At 42.7% G+C, this 19,947-nt stretch overlaps 1 protein-coding gene across 7 annotated transcripts in view; it reads left to right on the top strand.

Moving 5' to 3' along the window:
* The window catches only part of map7d3 (MAP7 domain containing 3), a 90,234-nt gene that overhangs the window by 52,014 nt on the left and 18,273 nt on the right, over positions 1 to 19,947 (top strand). Inside the window, exons 6-13 of one of the 7 annotated variants that reach the window (XM_080187777.1) lie at positions 261 to 353; positions 2,076 to 2,186; positions 7,693 to 7,785; positions 8,049 to 8,141; positions 9,186 to 9,311; positions 12,467 to 12,594; positions 13,428 to 13,690; positions 15,156 to 15,409. In XM_080187777.1, the coding sequence (XP_080043903.1) occupies positions 261 to 353; positions 2,076 to 2,186; positions 7,693 to 7,785; positions 8,049 to 8,141; positions 9,186 to 9,311; positions 12,467 to 12,594; positions 13,428 to 13,690; positions 15,156 to 15,409 (1,161 nt within the window). Of the gene's footprint in view, positions 1 to 260; positions 354 to 2,075; positions 2,187 to 7,692; positions 7,786 to 8,048; positions 8,142 to 9,185; positions 9,312 to 12,442; positions 12,595 to 13,427; positions 13,691 to 15,155; positions 15,410 to 19,947 lie in introns of all 7 variants that reach the window. The other 6 variants (XM_080187776.1, XM_080187779.1, XM_080187778.1 and 3 more) reach the window with 6 other exon arrangements.

Below are 19,947 nucleotides of genomic sequence, written 5' to 3'. Positions count from 1 at the left end.
TAGGGCAGTGCTGAATGTGAGTGTATGGATCCGTTGGAGATGAGGTTTGGGTCTAAGCAGTGTTACAGAAGTGGAGTTTGGTGGGATTGTGTGTGAAATGAAGCTGGAACCAGACAGGACTCATTTTGTTTTGATTCTTTTATCGGCATTTACCTCAGATTATTCCCCAGCCATTATTAATCACCTTGTTTTTACTATCACTGATATTTATCTATTAACCTGCATTGTTTTTGTTAAATTATAATTTCTCTCTTGTTTAGGTGTTCCTGAACATTCCTTAACTCCACCTTTAAATTTGTCTGACTGCCCCCCTCCTTCCTCAGATTCTCAAGCTTCCACTGAAGATGGTTCTGGTTTGGAACTATGATACATGCTTGCTGAGATTAATATTCACTTTTAACGCATTGGTTCATGTTGCAGACTAACTTTTTTTAAAGCTGGATATGAAAGGGAAACTAATCTCGAGCACTACCAGCATGTAATACCTGCTTTCTTCCCCCTCCCAATACAGGGTATGGATGCATGCACCTGGTTTGGAAACGTGACTTGTGAAGTGACATTTTATCCTGAAATCATTAATTATGCTCACACTTGAGATAGTTCAGACAGATGCTGCTTCATGGTTTAGACACTTTGAAGTTAGCTGCATTGATGAGCATTTAGAAATCACACTTTCTGTTTTTGTGATCGGCGTGTTTTCTGGTTTGAATTTTATTACAGTAAACATTCATTAGCGATGTACCTGGAACTGTGGAGCTGCCAGTCACAATAAATTAATACATTGAAGTTTTACTTATTAAATAGTCACAAGTCAGCCTTACATTAACACTGCAGTGAAGTTACCATGAAATTCCCCTAGTCGTCACACTCCGGTGCCTGTTTGGCGCAGTGCACCTAACCAGCATGTCTTTCAGACTGGGATGCATCCGGAGGAAATCCACGCAAACAAGGGGAGGGGGGAGTGCAGACTCCACACAGCTAGTGACCCAAGCTGGGAATCGAACCTGGGCTCCTGGCACTGTGAGGCAGTAGCACTAACCACTTGAACTCCCCACTATGATATTTTAAAGAATTAAATGTGATGTCATCTTTACAGTGGATTGAGGAGTGTAGTTTCTGGGATACTTGCACTTTGGGGATCCACTTTGAATTTGAGCCAAACTCCAATGCAGTGCTTCTGCTCAGACTCCTTCGTGAAAGGAGTTGGGTATTCTAGATCTTGAGAAGGTGAAAGACAGTTGAACCAGTCTGAACTGGAAGTGGTGTGGGGGCTGGATGTTACTGTTTGGAATTGGGTTGGACTTCACTATAGAACAGGATTGCACTGTAATCTGGGTATGTCTACCACTGGCATGGGATACTATACCTGGAATAAAACTCCACATGAAGTAAGCAAAATGACACAATAAACAGGTTTGAGGCAAATTGATGTGACTGGGATTATCAACAGTCACCATGGTAAGCCAGTTGTAACGATTTTTTAAGTCTAAGGTGAAAGTCTCATTTTCCATTGAGTTAGAATCATAGAGTCCCTACAGTGCAGAAGTAGGCCATTCGGCCCATCGAGTCTGCACTGACTCTCCAAAAGAGCATCTCACCCAGACCTATCTCCATGTATTTGTCCTACTAATCCCCCTAATCTTCACATCCTGAGACACTAAGGGACAATTTAGTATGGCGAGTCACCTAACCTGCATATCTTTGGACTGTGGGAGGAAACCAGAGCGCCCAAAGAAAGGCAGGCACGGGGAGAATGTGCAAACTCCACATAGTCACCCAAGCCTGGAGTTGAACCCAGGTCGCTGGTGCTGTGAGGCATCGCTGCTAACCACTGTGCTGTGGTTTTGGCATCTAATTTGACAATTTTCAAAGTGTAAAACTCCAGACCCAAGCCAAGAACATTCATGTATTCAGTTCCTAATACAACTCAGTTAAATTAATGTAAATTTCCTCATCCAACATATGCTTTCAGGATAAAATATATCAAAAACACGCGTGGTGAAAATGGAAACAGTTTCTGATGCTGTATCTGAACTTATGTCTCAATGATACTGGATCTTGTTTCCTTCCTGTAGTTGTAGATAAACGTTCTACATCCACTGCCAACCTCTCAAAGCAGACACAGCCAGAGATGAGCAAGCGTCTATCTTCATCCTCAACAGCACTCTTGAACTCTCCTAGTAAAAGTAAGTGGGCTGTTCCTGGGTAACACATGTTAATGTGTCAGTTATGTCGTAGATTTAACTTCAAAGTATTGTGTTGCTCTTCAGCAGATGATCATCCTATAATTCAAGTGTGTGCCTTTACACCGAGCATCAGCGATAAAGGATGGTAAACTCATCTCTTAAAGCTAGGGTGACTATTTAAATCGGAATAACTGATTTCTAAATGATTGATCTGGTTGCTTGGGTTGAATGGATCACAGTTAAGGACTTGCATTTTGCTGACCCTCACTTGCACATGAGTCGCTTCTGATTGGATTCATGTCAATAGATTAACCTGTTCCACATCTGTGAAGATGGGTGCTAATGCAGTCAGCTTATCCAGATGTTTAAGAGGGGTGTGAATTCCAAAATTCCTTCCCCAATCAGTATTGCAACATACTGCAAGTCAGTAATGATTGGTCCATTACCTTAATCTCAGTATGAATCAGTCCCAATCTTCTCAGACCATTTTCTGAAACTATCAGATGTTATGGTATTGACTAGTGTACATTGGCTCTCAATTGAACAGGGAAAGGTAATGCACCATCCTTTACCACACTGAATTTCTTATAAACTCCACTGACCATGCTGAGTGTGATCTTAAACCAAGGGAATAGTCAACACAGTTCTGATGATTTCAGCAAAATGGTCCAGGTGTTTGTTTCTTTCTTTCGTGCAGCTTTCTTCATCTCTTGAACATTTCTGAATTGCAAAAGCTCACAACTGGAGAATATTTCCTAAATGGCTTCAAAAATTCTTTGCTACATCCAGTTTGATAGTATCATGGAATAGCTACAGCAGAGGGAGACGAGGGCAACTCAACTAGTCCACTCCTCTGTGTTTTCTGAATTGCCCTGCTTATCCAGTTGCCTTTTGAAAGCTATGACTGAATCTGCTTCCATCACACGCAAGGCAGTGAATTCCAGAACCGATGTCAGAACAGAAGTAGGCCATTCAGCCCATCGAGTCTGCTCCACCCCTCAATGAGATCATGACTGAACTGATGTGATAATCTTCAACTCCACTTTCCCACCTTATTCCCATTACCCTTGATTCCTTTACTGACTCAACCTTGAACATACCTAAGCCCCAGCCTCTCTCGCTTTCTGTGTTAAAGAATTCCATAGATTCAATGCCCTCTTGAGAAGAAATTCTTCCTCATCTCTGCATTAAATAGGCAAATCCTTACTCTGAGATTATGCCCCTCTGGTCCTAGACTCCACAACGAGGGGAAACAGCCTCAGCATCTATCCTGTCAAGCCTCCTGAGAATCCTATTTGCTCTGTGGAAAGGCTTTTCCTCATATCATTGTTGCTGCATCTTCCATTTATCTTAAATTGTGCCGCCTTATTCTCATTCCGTTCACTAATGGGAACATGTTATCTTTATTTACTTGGCCCAGGTCCCTCATTCCTCAGCACAGACGGTACAGTGGTTAGCACTGCTGCCTCTCAGTGCTGGGACCCAGGTTCAGTTCCAGCTTTGGGTGACTATCTGTGTGGCGTCTGCTCGTTGTCTGCCTTATCTGTGTGGATTACCCCCGTGTGCTCCAGTTTCCTCCCACACTCCAAAGATGTATAGGTTAGGTGGATTGACCATGCTAAATTGCCCCTTGGTATCTCAAATGTGTAGATAAAATGGGATTAGCCAAGGTAAATGTGTTAGGTTGCAGGGATAGGGTGGGGCAGAGGGACTGGGTAATACTCTGTCAGAGAGTCAGTGCAGATTCGATGGGCTAAATGGCCTCTTCTGCACTGTAGGGATTTTATGGTTCAACTCTTAGAAACATAGAAAACCTAAAAAACAGGAGCAGGCATAGGCCATTTGGTCTTTGAAGCCTGCTTCGCCATTCATTATGATCATGGCTGATCGTCTAACCCAATAGCATGATCCCGTCTTGCACTCATATCCTTTGGTCCCCATTGCCCCAAGATCTATATGTAACCGCTTCTTGAAAACGTACAAGGTTTTGGCCTGAACTACTTTCTGTTGTAGTGAATTCCACTGGCTAATGGATGAAGAAATTCTCCTCAGCCCTAAAAGGTTTACCCCGTATCTTTAGACTGTATCCCCAGGTTCTGGTCACCCCCACTATTGGGAACATCCTTCGTGCATCTACCCTGTCTAGTCCTGTTAGGATTTAATGGGTTTCTTCGAGATCTCCCCCCCCCCACCCCCGGATTCTTCTGAACTCCAGTGAGTATAATCCTAATGAACTCAATCTCTTCTCATACATCAGTCCTGCCATGCCAGGAATCAGCCTGTAAAACTTCTGCACTCCCTCTAGAGCAAGAACATTCTTCCTCAAATATGCAGTCCAAACTGCCTGCTTTGTTCCAGGTGTGGTCTCACCAAGGCCCTATATAATTACAGCAAGACATCCCTGCTCCTGTACTACAATCCTCTCTCTATGAAAGCCAATGTAACATTTGCTTTCTTCACCACCTGCGGAACCTGCATGCTTACCTTCAGCAACTGATGTATGAGGACACCCAGATCTCATTGCACATTCCCCCCTCTAATTCCCACAGGTAGGGGTGTTTAAAACTAGAGAGCATAGGTTTAAGGTGAGAGGAAAAAGAGAGAGACAAGAGGGGTAATATTTTCACTCACAAGAGGGTGGTGAATCTGTGGAACGAGCTGTCAGAGGCAGTAGTAGATGTGGATATAACTTTGCCTTTTAAAAAGCGTTTAGTCAGTTACATGGGTAAGATAGCTATAGAGGGATATGGGCCAAACAAGTGCAATTGGGACTAGCTTAGTGGTTAAAAACTGGGTGGCATGGACAAGTAGTCATTTCTTCACAATTGCTGAGTCAAAATCTTGAACCCCCCCACTCCCTAACAGCGCTTTAGGTATACCTGCATCACATGGATTGTAGCAGTTTAAGAAGGCAGTTCACCATCTTCTCAAGGGCAATTAAAGATGGGCAATAAAAATGTTGGTCTTGTCAGCTATGCCCATGTCCTATGATTGGACAAAATTTCCTTCATTGACCTTCTTATGTCATTAAATTCAGTCAAGTTAGTTAAACATAATTTGTCCAAGGCAGTTCATGTTGGCTTTCCTTAATTATTCCACATTTATCGAATTAACTGTTAATTTTATGCCAAGTTATCGTTTCTAAGAACTTGCCCATCACCAAGATTAATCTGATTGGCTGGCAGTTGCTGGGGTTAACTTTATGGCCTAACAAACCATTTTATTCAGAGAAAACTAAAAATGGACAATAACACTGACTTCGCCAACAACACCCTCATCCCATGAAATAATGCATTTTTAAAAATCCTTTTTTGAACAAGGGTAAGATATTTACAGTTCTTCAGTGCCTGACACCACTTCTGTGTCAAACGACATTATGACTGCGACTTCCATTCTTTCTTCCTTTGTATCCTTGGATGCATCTCATCTGATCCTGGTGACTTATCAACCTCCTTATACTTCTTTTGTATCAATTTTTATCTTGCCCAGTGTGTCAGCTGACTATGACTTTGACAATGGCTTCTTCCTTGGGAAAGGCAGGTGCAATGTATTTATTTAGTAACTCAGCCATGTCCTTTGCAAGCATAATATTTTCTTTAGAAATCATCAGGTTATTTTGAGTTAGACTCATAACTTTTAAACCTGCAGTATGTCTGTTTTCAAAATGATTCAGACAAATCTCTTTTTTTGGATTTATTTTTGTTTGGATGATTTTCAAATGCAGCTTATTTTGGATTGTTATTCTGTAGATAAGCTGAGAGACCCTGATTTGGCCATTGCATTTGCTGTCGCAGCCGTGGCTAAACATCCCTCTATCAGTTGCTGGTGCCTCACTTTCTTGATGTCCTTAAACCAAATGTAGAAATGTTAAGAAAACTGTTATGTTCAGCAATGTTCACCTTTGATAATCATTTGACAGTTCCCACAGTGTTGGTTTAATAAAGGATTGTGAATTGTTAAAGTGCAGGGGAGCGGGAGTTTTATTGATGGTAAATTATCTGCATGAGTGCCCTCTAACAAGTTTGTTGAAGTGACAGAATGACATAGAATAAACAGGATATTTAACCTAACTAGCCCCTGTTAGTTTATATTCAGCAAGCTTCCTCCCATTCTATACACCTCGTCTCAGTCTTGCAATATGGCTTTGTCTAATTTATCTGGTTTCCTTTTGAAAACCTCCATAAATGGTTTTACTGTTGCTGTACTGTAAAAACCTCAGTTGTTTTATATATCATATTTACAGCCTTTGATTTTCAGTACAACTTCACATCCGACCAACAATATGCTGCTTTCTGCTTGTGTTTATGTTGTCTCAGTCTTTGACTCCCCAACCCTTCTGCAGAGAAATTAAATGCTGGAATGAACTCGGAATTTAAAAATGAATGATTGTATGATGTACTTTGAATTGCTGATGGCACAGTCTCCCTTTCATCTCTCCTGAGAGTGTTATGTAACTGCTTTGATCTTTGCCACTCAAATGCCGTTCTCATTTGTTTTGCTGCTGGCTGTGTTTGTGTGTTTTAAGTGCTGAGGATGAGAGGCTTACACAATCACCTAGCTGAAGCTGATCAGAAAGACACAAATATTAAACCCTCTTAATCCCTCACACTGAGAACTGACCTATTACAAAATTCTGGGACTGAACAAATGAGTGGGTTTGGATCTTATCCCCCTCCCAGCTAGCTAGTCTTCTACCTGACATGGACCCAGCGAAAGGCAATCTTTTTTTATAAAATGGGTGGGCATTTATTGTCCATCCCTAATTGCCTTTGACACGCACTGCCATTTCAGAGGGCATTTGTCACAGCCACTTTGCTGTGGGTCTGGAGTCGCATGGAGGCCAGACCCTCCAACATTGCGATGCTCTCTATACATAGATCCCCTGACATTGTGGCACTCCCTCAGTACTGACCCTCTGTCAGTGCAACGATCCCTCAGTACTGACCCTCTGTCAGTGCAACGATCCCTCAGCACTGACCCTCTGTCAGTGCAACGATCCCTCAGTACTGACCCTCTGTCAGTGCAACGATCCCTCAGTACTGACCCTCTGTCAGTGCAATGATCCCTCAGTACTGACCCTCTGTCAGTGCAACGATCCCTCAGCACTGACCCTCTGACAACGCAGTGCTCACACAGTACAGAACCTCCGACAGTGCGGCAGCCCTTCGATGCAGCGCCCCCTGCGCCCCGACCCGCTGGCGGCGCGGCGCCCCCCTCCGACCCGCTGGCGGCGCGGCACCCCCCTCCGACCCGCTGGCGGCGCGGCGCCCCCGTATCAATGTTCCTTTTGTGTTCAGGTTCTAGAGTGGGATTTGAACAAATGAGCTCTGACTCAGTTTTGAGAATACTGCAGGTCCTGTAGTACACAATTGAAATGGGATACTGTGGATTTAAGCTTTAGTTCTAAAATAGAATTGTTAGTCAGTTCATCAGCTGTGTTACAGAGCAGTGCATTCACTAACAGTTTTTTTCACCCAATTAACAGAAATTGAATTTGATTTTTTAGGTATGTCTTTGAAGAAAAGAAGTGCTTCATTAAACAGATTGGGTAGTAAAAGCTCTCAACCAGCACAGAAAGTGTCCCAGGTGGAACAAGCAGGTGCAGGAAATGCTCTTTAGCCACATTTAAAGTGCTGTTTTATCTCATGTTAATGTCTCTTTATTCCTTTTAAGAAAAAAAACAAGCTGTCTGTAGTCACTTTCTATAGAGTTATTTCAGTCACGTTTTTCAGAATACTTTTAGACTAGATGGCAAATGAAAATTTCACAATTTTTAAGTTATGGATGTGGGCCAACATGTTTGGGAGTGATCTTTGCCGGTTAGGATATTGTGGGAATAATGGACAATCCCTTGATTCTTAGGCACAGTGGATAAGAAGAGAAGCTCTTCACTGAATAGATTGGCTAGTAACCCGCGTTCATCTTCTCAATCAGACAAGAAGGAAGATCTGCAAGGTGGATGACGATTTGCATCAGACTTTTTCCCTGTTCCATGACGTGAATATTGTACTTATTTAACCTGATCCTACAGGAATTTATTGATTCTGAATTGTAATGCGCTGTCTCAAAGTCGCACCAGCTGAAGCACAGAAACCCTTCACTGAATTTATTCATTCTCACTGAGGAAACAAGCTCAAAATTAATTTTGATTTTCCGATTGTTTACAGTGAGAGTATTGAAAAAACAATTCTAGCTCCTGGCCTTTGTGCACTTTTAACCATTCTTCAAATGTAAACCTAATGCACTTTGTTTGAGATTAATCTTCCCGAGTTTGGAAATCTTTTTAACTTGTTGGTCTGCTTGTTTGTCGTGTTGATCTGACATTAAACCTTGAATTCATTAACCATGTTCTAAACTGCTTAGGTCACCCCTAATCTCACTATTTTTCCTTTCCTAGGCTTGCACTGGTTAATGTAACTTGCAGTTTCTTAATACAGACTTAATTCAGTAGTTGTACAGATAGCTGCTGCTGTCCTCTGACTATGTTGTGCCACTTGAGTAGTGTGGCAGCTTTGTGTTTATTGCAGGAAGTCTCCTGGATTCTGGCCACTGGGGCTATGCTCGTGCCTCCACACACTAACCAGCAGGTTATTTCCCCACAGCCAATGGAGCATTTGTTTGCACTTACGGTACACGTCATTGAGCGTACTGACATGTTAATCAGGCTCTGAGCTTATCAGTGTTCTGTCTGAACACATCTTGCTTCTTTAGAAGCTGGCAACTTTGTGCTTAATTTTTCTAATGTCCAGGAGTGTAATTTTGGGAACGCATCATGCTTGTTGATTATTGTTTGCCCTACGTTTTTTAATTGTTTGAGAAAGTGACATTTTTGTTTTAACCCTTTCTTGGTTTTGTTTTACATAAGCATTCACTAACCTAACTAACATGTTTTTGTCATAATTTATGTTTGAATCCTGTTTTATTTTTTCGTTCCCACCCCTCTCTTCCTCCCCCATTAAAACCATGCTGATTCCCTTTTGATTTATTCCTGTCCCTCAGCTCGGAGTTCCCAGAACAATCCCCTGGAGAGTAATATAATCAGCCGCCTACTGACCCCTACACAGTCCTCTTTAGCTAGGAGCAAGAGTGCTGCTATTTTATCAGAAGCTGGACAAAGTTCTGCAGGTAATTCTCTTCCGCCAAAGACAACAGCTCTCCACATCCAAAGCTTTTGTTGAACGCGACTGCTTTTGGCACTGTACTACACTCCGACCTTTAATGCACTTTGTGGCTGCTGTCTGCTTTCTGGTGATGTAGCAAAGTGTATTCCAGGACCAGTGAAGCCTCTGCTGACTCAGGCAGCAGCTCATGCCAGCTGGTTCAGCCAGCATAATGGTGAACCTTATCTGGTCCCTACTTACTGCCAGGCATACTTTTTCTCAGAACTGGAGAATATCCATCTTGGACTGCGTGGGGGAAAATGGGCAACCCTGGTGGGTCGGTGGGTATGGGGGAGAGGATTGGAAGCTGCTGGGAGAGGGGATGAGGAAGGGTGGGGGCTTGGGCGGTTGGAGGAGGGGGGATCCAGGGTGATTGGGGAGGGTGGCTGCGGGGGCTTTTGGAGGGGAGGGTGGGGCGGTTGGAGGGGGAGGGTGGCTGCGGGGGTGGTGGGTGGGGGGGGTGGGGCATTTGGAGGGGAAGGGTGGCTGCAGGGGCTGTTGGAGGGGGAGGGTGGGGGTGGGGCTGTTGTAGGGGAGGGTGGGTGAGGGAGGGATATCAGTTTGCAGTTGGAAGGGGCTGGATGGGCCATTGGGCTGATACAGGCTCACTGTCATTCTGCTGATTCATGCAGAGTTGTACTCTGTCGGATGTTGAGTTGAAGAGAAAGTATTTTTGAATGGTATGGAGCAGAAAGTGAAAACATTTGTTAAATCTGAGCTCCTTCCCCATTGAATAGTTTAACGTTTCTCCCAGTTCCTCCACTTCTAGTATAGATTGTCATTCATTAGACAGTAGTTCCGAAGATCATTTTGTGGTACTGAATGTGATCCAGAAAGGAAATCTGATTTTTAAAGATTACAATCAGATATACAACCCAAAAATGCTGATCAACCCTGCTGCAAATGTTAATGCTGCCTTTTCCCTGTTACAGATGCTGACTGATCTGCTATATATCTCCTTCATTTTCAGTTTTAATTTCAGATTTCCAGTATTTGTAGTCTTTTTGCTTTATTAGATGAAGTTAGTTGTGCAATTGATAAGAAATTGGTAGAGGAAAAACAGTTTTTTTTTAATGTAGCTTTGCATTGTTTGTGTGTAGCTTAGTCCAAGTATCATAATAACTAAACTTTGAGATATTTGATTGCTTCATGTTGTCAGCATCACACTACATTAGCTCAAACCTTGGAATAACTGACCAATCCACGGAGACTGTTGTTCTGTCTCTGCTGGACGTAAGGACTAAAATGCAACTTCAATCAAATCTTAAAAATTGAGCATATGGCTACATCTCTCAGCTGACAATCTTCTCCCTGTTTCCCTTTCCCTCTCCCTCTGTCTGTCTCTCTCCGTCCGTCCCCCGCCTCTCTGTCCGTCCCCCGCCTGTTGCAATATTTTCAGATCAGACGAGGAGAGAGATCAGATTAATATGCATCCGTTCCTACATTTTTTTATGTTGTAAATTTTAACTTTAATATTTTATTGAAATGTTTTCTTCCTCCTGGCCACCTTTAGTCTATTTGAAAAGGAGAAAGAACTTTGTTAACTATAGGCTTTCTTCAGTCGAAGGCCAGAGCCTAACGATGCAGTGTCATCATGCAGAACATTCAGAAACACGTTAAATTCCCTAGCTGCTCTCAGCTCTGTAACTTTCACACGCTCTTCTGTGTAACCCTTGCTACATACATACTCTGTTCATTTGTTTGCAACAGGGTAGCCGTTACCAAGCTCAGAATATTGTGAATTGCTCCTGTCAAATGCATGAGTTTTACTGCAGAAAACTCAATATTAGCAGAAATATTCCAAGAATAACCATGAGCAATTTTGAGAGCTTAAAATGTTGTTAATCACCCTTAGTACAGCAGTAGATGTAATTATTAGAAATAAAAACAGAAAATACTGGAAATACTCAACAGGCCTGGCACCAAGAGTGTTGAGAGAAACAGAGTTAACTCTGAGATTAACGCCCAATTGTCAGAACTAAAGTCTGACAAAATGTCACCAGCCTGAAACATTGACTCTTTCTCTCCGCAGTTGCTGCCTGACTTGCTGAATATTTCCTGCATTTGTTTTTAATTCCAGTTTCTAGCATCAACATTGTTTTGTGTTTGCACTTTCATCTGCTGTTAAGTCTTTTTTTAGGATTTATCCAATTTGATACATTTTTTGAACTTTAAACTTAGCCGAGAACTTGGGAAAATTGATGCAAGCAAGTTTGTTCATTGACCTGTGATGTGTTGCCCTGGAGATCTGACTGTTCTGGTAGATTAAAAGAGATGTTTAACTGGTGGAAATTCGGATGAAGTCTGGAAAAGATGCAGCTGCTTTTGTTGAAAATTTGGGTCATTTCAAGTGCTGCTTTTCTTTTAATATTCTGACAAGTTCTTGCAGAGATATTCTGATGTTGCTGCTTATTTAATTTTCATTGATCTGATATCTCTTCATTTGCTGCTTTTTATCGTCTCCAGCATATGTTGTAAGTTGTGTGTTTTTGGTTTGGAATTTTCTAATCATTGTACCTACTTTGTGGCTGAATGTTCAACCTGGCTGGAGCATCACCATGTCTGCTGCATGGAACCCAGTGCTGCTTCCATTGCTCCTTTATGTATTTTTAACAGTTAAATTTCTTGCAAAACGTGGTTTTTTTGGGGGTAAAGCTTGATGTGTCTATATCTTTATAAGTCTATCCATAGCTGTACCAAGGACTGCATTGTAATGGGAACAGCAGCAGCATAGAGGGTGCATGTCCACAGCTGGCAGCTTCAATAACCATCCATGTATTGTGAAATCACTGAATTCACATTTCTCACTGGTTTATGGTGTTGTCCTATGGTTTAATGCTTAAATAACTTGCTATTTACAGATGGCATATATCATTTTGGCAATTGAAAGTTAATTATGTTAATTCAATTTTTTATTTAATGTTTCTTCACCTTAATTACTAACCATAGCATGGTGATGGTGTCTGTTAATCAGGTGTTGTGGTCTGCACTCTGCTTTTCATTCGTGGTCCTAACATGCACAATTTCTCTCTTTTTCCTTTTGTTTTCTTGCTCTACACTTTTCTTGCTTTCCTATTTCAAATTCTAACCTTGTAGAGTCTCATCTCTGTCCTCGTTCAGCTTCAGCTAGATCCATCAATCCCCCCGTCAACCCCCCCAACAAGCCTCTGCGTAGCCGCAGCACTGACCGTCAAAACTCGGTGCCTGGAGCCACAGCCAAAGACACTACATCAGTCGAGGCCATACAGGTTAGTGGGGGAGGAAGCATTTACTGGTTTGAAATAATGTACTTCGCATTTTTCAGTTCATACTGAAACCAGTGGAGGGCTGCATGGGTCAATACTTGGGCCCCAGCTATTCACAATCCATATCAATGATTTGGGTGGGAGCTAGAATGTGGTAGATGAAATATGATGTGGAAACGTGAAGTTACCCACATTGTAGGAAAAACGGAAATGCAGAGTATTTCTTAAATGAGGAATGATTGGAAAGTGTAGACATCCAAAGAAACCTGGGTGTCCTTGTTCATAAGTCACTGAAAGTCAGCATGCAAAGGCAGCAAACAATTAGGATGGTAAATGGTATGTTAGCCTTTATTGCAAGAGGATTTAAACACAAAAATGAATAAGACCATCAGACTGAGGAACAGAAGCAGGAGCAAAAAAATTCTTTCAAATGACACTGTGATGGCCGAGGAGGGAAATGGGATTTACCAGATTTATTGTAGAGAGTGCTTGTCTAAATTTGGGAAAAGTACAATTTAGCTGTCGGAGAGCCGAGATTGTGTCTAAACAGTGTATAGTATCCAGCTGGAGCTTGACTGATGTTAAGTTATATAATGTGAAATGTAATGCAGAATTGACTTCAGTACACAGGAATGTTATGTAATCAATGAGTACCTAGTAGGTGGTAAAGTAGCAAATACATAGAACTTTTAATGAAATAATTTGATGATATAGGTTTGGAGCAATGTTTGTTTCAATGCATATGAAATGAAAGTGGTTGGGAGAGTTGGGGGGGCTGGGTGATGGGAAAGTTGGTTGAGACAATGACGATGGTCTTATTTGATTTGTACAAACAGAAGCAAATTAAAGAGAAACGTCCTTCATCTCCTGCTTCAACAAGCCGTAGGCGCTCACCTTCACCAAATTTGGCAAAGAGACCCTCATGGCCTGCCAGCACAGGCACTCCGAGATCCTCATCGCCAGCCACAGGGGCCAGGAGACCCCCATCACCTGCCACAGGGGCCAGGAGACCCCCATCTCCACCGAGCACAGGGGCTAAGAGACCCCCATCACCATCAAACCCAGTGACAAAGAGATCAACATCACCTTCAACTGTCAAGTAATTCACAATGATTGCATTTAACTTATGAAACCATTGTTGCCTTCTGAATCTGACAGTTCTATTGGGGAAGTCACAAGGGGACATAAGTTCAAAGTGAGGGACAGGAGGTTTGGGGAGATGAGGAAAAACGTTTTTACACAGAGGGTGGTGACAGTGTGGATTGCACTGCCTGGGGGGGGTGGTGGAGGCGGGTTGCCTTACATCCTTTATAAAGTATCTGGATGAGTACTTGGCACAACATAACATTCAGTGCTGTGGCCAAGTGCTGGCAGATGGGATTAGGTGGGAGTTCAGGTGTTTCTAATGTGTCAGTGCGGACTCAATGGGCCAAAGGGCCTCTTCTGCACTGTATGATTATGTGAGAATCTGTGGAATTGAAGTACAGATTGGCAATTATCTAATTAAAGGCTTGGATAAGCTCAGGAGCTGAATGAGCTCCTGCACCATTGGCCTGTTATTTACAGATGAGCTTTCCTTCTAAATTCATGCAAACCTGGTGACAAAATCTTTGCAAAAGTGCTCAACACAAGATATTCTTTAAATATATGCCTTCTTGGGAGCAACCTGGTATTTCTTCCCCTTCTAAGGTCATGCTAATCTTCTCTGCCTCTTCAGCACCTTCTCCTTCTGTCTTCTCACCTTTACTGGAGGGAGTGTTTAGAACGTCTCATACTCCAGAACTTTTACGTCAAAACCAATTTTCTGATCTCCATGATGTTTGATTGTGATGTAGAAATGGTTTAATTCCTGGGGGTTTATCTAGCTAACCCTATGAGTCTGCATTCTGTAACCTAATGGTTTGGGGTTTATCTAGCTAACCCTGTCAGTCTGCACTCTGCAACCTGATGGCTTGGGACATGTATAGCTAAACCTGTTGGTCTGCACTCTGTAACCTAATGGTTTGGTGTTTATCTGGCTAACCCTGTTGGTCTGCACTCTGTAACCTGATAGTTTCGGGTTTATCTAGCTAACTCTTGTCGGTCTGCACTCTGTAACCTGATGGTTTTGCTGAAACTCAGTTGGTTTAGCAGTGTGACTTACATAGAAATTAACCATCTGTGGGTCAGTGAGTTTCGAAGATTGCAATCAGGTAATGTCACATGGGTTTAGAATGCTGGATATTTTTATCAGCTCAGATGCTGCTGTGCTCAAGCCACAGGGAATGTTGGGTTTAAACCTTTGTCTCCTTTGCATTGACTGAAAGAACTTGGGCCAAAATCATCATCCTCTTGCAGCTCAGAATGTTCAGTATTGTTTTGTGGCTTTCCTATTTTGTTAAGGAAGGTGCTGCTGGCCTTTGGTTCGAATACTGAATTCAAACATGTAAATAACAGAATAGAGGGGAAATAAACCCAGCCAGCCATTTTACAGAACTGCTTTTCGATTGTTCTTTTAACAATGACATTGTTCCATAAAACGGTTCAGTGAAGCTTAACGGGTTGTGATTTGATTTCAATATTAGGTCAAGTCCAAAGAATCGTCCACCTTCTCCCAGCAGATTCAAACAGCATCCTCCATCCCCTCCATCTGTCCAGAAGCCTCTGCCCATCCACAGACTCCCAGGTACTTCGACTGTGACCAAAAAGAAAACTGAGAGGGAGGGAAAACCAAAGTCTAAAGCAGAGTTTGTGGGTCCGGAGAACGAAGCTAGACAAGTGTCAGAAAAAGAACCACCAACAACATCAAGTAAAACCAAAGATCCTGAGCAGAAACCAGGTATGGCTTAATCCTGTGAGGACTGAGAGAGCCACGCTATAGAGTAATAACACCCTCCGAATGAGGCTTGCCCAGCCTTTTTTTCACAGGAGTCACATTGCAATTTTTCTGTGGCTGGGAGAGCAGGAGGAGGTGATTAAACATGAATTTCAAATTGAAAAGCTGATGTGTGAAAATAAATAACTTTCTGAGAAAAATCAAAGTGCAACAATTGACATATTTTTAAAAATGAAAAGTAAATGAAGAGAATCGAGTGTGAGAGGATAAGAATGCGTCTATCCCACTCCCAGCCTATGGGTGCTCGTTTTCCCTCCTTCCCTCACTCGCTTTCCCCTCCCGTTTATATATCGCCTTCAATGTATCCAACGTGCCAAGCTGTTTCACGTGAGTGTTACTTAACAAAGTTTGACATCAGGACAGCTGACCAAGACTTTGATCAAAAAGGTAAGTTTCAAGGAAGAGAGGTGGATAGAGGAGAGAGCAGCTTAGGAAGGGAATTGCAGAGTTTTAAGTTTACTTGTTAGTGTCACAAGTAGGCTAACATGAACACTGCAATGAAGTTACTGTGAAAACCCTCGAGTCACCACACTCACCAGAGTGTCGCCAGAGCTTAAGGCCTGAGGCAGCTGAAAGCATAGCCATCTGTGATGGAGCAAAGGAAATAGGGATGCTCTAGAAAGAAACCAGGAAGATTCTGTAGCTTCCCATTCAAGTTCTGTAGGAGCTGGACTACGATAAAGAACATTGCAGATGGAAGGAGGGTATTGACGAGGATGTTGAACTTAACATCAGACTCCAGCAATTTGAAATGAGCAAACCATAAGTGAAATTAGAATTGGCACACATTGAAAACTTTGGACCAACTCCCAGTCACAGTGCTCCAGCCACTTCCAAACAGGAGCCAAATAAATGCCATTCTGAAGGCCAGAAGGTCATTGTAGACTGGGATGATGAGATATTGTGGGGCCATTGTCACTGGGGAACTGCAGAGTTGTGTAGCCATGTCAAAATCTGTAATTAATTTGGACATAATTAGTTAAATTTTAAAAATGGGGGAATGTTTATGCAAAACTTATCTCCACAGATGCAGTTGGGATAATATCCTTGCTGTGATAGACTGTGAAACAAGATCAGACCAATAGGCTAAGCAGTGTACTCCTGTCTGCTGCATTCTTGTATTAGCAGCAAAATACAGAAATGGAAGTTTTAAGGCCTGTAGAAGTTTCTTCCTGTTTGTCTATCAGCAAAGACTGGAACTGTCAAATGAAAACATGAACATGAAATTGGAAAGTATATAGGTTACCAGTGGAAAGTTACTGTGAAAACCCCCTAGTTGTCACACTCCGGCACCTGTTCAGGTACACTGAGGGAGAATTTAGCATGGCCAGTGCACCTAACTAGCATATCTTTTGGACTGTTGGAGGAAACTGGAGCACCTGGAGGAAACCCACGCAGACACAGGGAGAATGTTCAGACGCCGCACAGACAGTGACGCAAGCTGGGAATCAAACCTTGGTCTCTGGCGCTGTGAGGCAGCAGTGCTAACCACTGTGCCACTGCTTTTCTCTCTGATTTCCGTTGATTCCAGTTTTGCTAGGGCTCCTTGATGCCACACTTGGTTGAATGCCACTTTGATATTCAAGGCAGTCACTCTCTCTCCATCTCTGGAGTTCAAATCTTTTGTCCATATTTGAATCAAAATTGTAATGAGGTCAGGAGCTGAGTGATCCTAGCGAAACCAGTATCCAGTGGCATACCACAGGGATCTTGTTGGGCCCCCTATTGTTTGTCATTATATAAATGATATTGATGACTATGTGGGGGTTAGGATTAATAAGTTTGCAGATGACACAAAGATTGGTCATGTGGTTAACAGTGAGCTACCAAGAAATTACAGACAGAATGGTCGAAAGAGCAGATAAGTGGAAGATGGAATTTAACCCGGAAAAGTGTGAGGTGATGCACTTTGGAAGGAGTAATTTGACACGAAAGTATTCGAAGAATGGCAAGACACTAGGAAGTTTTGTGGAACAAAGGGACCTTGGCGTGTTTGTCCACAGATCTCACAATGGAAGGGCATGTTAGTTGGGTGGTGAAAAGGGCACTTTATCAATTGAGGCAAAGACGGCAAAAGCAGGGAAATCATTTTGGAATTGTATACAACTTTGGTGAGGCCACGGTTGGAGTACTGTGTGCAGTTCTGGTCGTCACATTATTGGAGGGATGTGATTGCTCTGGAGGTGGTGCAGAGGAGATTCACCAGGATGCTGCCTGGGATGGAACATTTCAGTTATGAAGAGAGATTGTGTACACTTGCGTTGTTTTCATTGGAGCAGAGAAGGGTGACCTGATTGAGGGGCACGGGTAGGGCGAATAGGGAGCAGCTGTTGCTCTTAGTTGAAGAGTCAGTCACAAGGGGGTGTAGGTTCAAGGTGAGGGGCAGGAGGTCCAGGGCGTTGTGGACAGTCTGGAATGTGATGCCTGAGAGAGTGGTGGAGATGGGTTGCCTCACATCCTTTAAAAATTATCTGGATGAACACTTGACACATCATTGCATTCAGGGGTATGGGCCAAATGGGACCAGGTGGGAGTTTCTAATGTATCGGTGTGGACTTGATAGGCCGATTAGCCTTTTCTGCACTCTGTATGAAATCCAAACTGAGCATTATTGCGCAGGTTATTGCTGTGTAAGTGCTGCTTGATTGCACTGGTGATGATGCTTTCCATCACTTTACTGATGATCTAGAATAGACCGCTAGGGCGATAATTGGCCAGCTTTGTGTACCGGACATGGTAGACATGAGACATGGTCATCACTGGCTGGCCAGCATTTATTGCCCATCCCTAGTTGCCTTTGAGAAGGTGGTGGTGAACTGCTGTCTTGAACCGCTGCAGTCCATATTCTGTGGGTTGGTCACGATGCCATCAGGGAGGGAATTCCAGGATTTTGACTGAGCAACTGAGAAGGAACGGTGATATATTTCCCAGTCAGGATGATAAATGGCTTAGAGTCATAGAGGTTTACAGCATGGAAACAGGCCCTTCGGCCCAATTTGTCTGTGCCACCCTTTTTTTAAAAACCCCGAGGCTAGTCCTAGTTGCCTGCATGTGGCCTATTTCCTCCTTTTACCCATATAACTATCTAAGTACTTTCTAAAAGACAAAATTTTACCTGCCTGTACTACTACCTCTGGCGGCTTGTTCTAGACACTCATCATTCTCTATGTAAAAAAAAAATTGACCCTCTGGACACTTTTGCATCTTTCCCCTCTCACCTTAAACCTATGCCCTCTAGTTTTAAACTCGCTTACCTTTGGGAAATGATATTGACTATCTAGCTGATCTATGTCCTCATTATTTTATAGATCTCTCTAAGATCACCACTTAGCCTTCTATGCCCCAAAGAAAAAAGTCCCAGTCTATCCAGCCTCTCCTCATAACTCAAACCATCAAGTCCTGGTAGCATCCTAGTAAGTTTTTTCTGCACTCTTGCTAGTTTAATAATATCCTTTCTATAATAATGTGACCAGAACTGTACGCAGTATTCCAAGTGTGGCCTTAATAACGTCTTGTGCAACTTCAACAAGATGTCCCAACTCATGTATTCAGTGTTCTGGCCAATGAAACCAAGCATGCTGAATGCCTTCTTCACCACTCTGTCCACCTGTGACTCCACTTTCAAGGAGCTATGAATATGAATCCCTAGAGCTCTTTGCTCTGCAACTCTCCCCAGTGCCCTACCATTAACTGAGTAAGTCCTGTCCTGGTTCAGTCTACCAAAATGCATCACTTCACACTTATCTAAATTAAACTCCATCTGCCATTTGTCAGCCCATTGGCCCAATTGATCAAGATCCCATTGCAACTTCAGATCACCTTTACTGTCCGCTATGCCGTCAATTTTGGTGTCATCTGCAAACTTACTAACTATGCCTCCTATTTTCATCCAAATCATTAATATAAATGACAAATAAAGTGAAAGATCTATTTTCTATGCCTTTTAGCTTTGACAGAGAATCATCTGTGGACTCAATGTCAGCTCTTGTCTCTCCTTACATGTGCTGCCAGACCTGCTGAGATTTTCCAGCATTTTCTCTTTTGATTTCAGCATTCACAGTATTTTGCGTTTATCTAGTATTCCATCACAGTCCTGACTTGTGCCTTGGAGATAGTGAATAGGCTCTGGGGAGTCAGGAGGTGAGTTACTCACTGCAGTATTCCTAGCCTCTGACCTGCTCTTGCAGCCACTGAGTTCAGATGAGTTTCTGGTCAATGCATGTTGGATAATGGGGGATTCGGTGATGGTTACACCATTGAATGTTAAGGAGCGGTGATTAGTGTCTCTTATTGATGATGCTCATTGCCTGGCATTTGTGTGGCGCGAATGTTATTTGCCACTTGTCAGCCCAAGTCTTGAAATTGTCCAAATCTTGTTGCATTTGAACGCGGACTGCTTCAGTATCTGAGGAGTCATGAATGGTGCTGAACATACTTTTTGTAATCATCGACGAGCATCCCCACTTCTGACCTTACAATGG

This window comes from Carcharhinus amblyrhynchos, chromosome 4 (assembly GCF_965287045.1).
Source record: "Carcharhinus amblyrhynchos chromosome 4, sCarAmb.v2.hapA, whole genome shotgun sequence".
NCBI classification, from domain to species: domain Eukaryota; kingdom Metazoa; phylum Chordata; class Chondrichthyes; order Carcharhiniformes; family Carcharhinidae; genus Carcharhinus; species Carcharhinus amblyrhynchos.
This window is presented reverse-complemented; position numbering and strand designations above follow the sequence as displayed.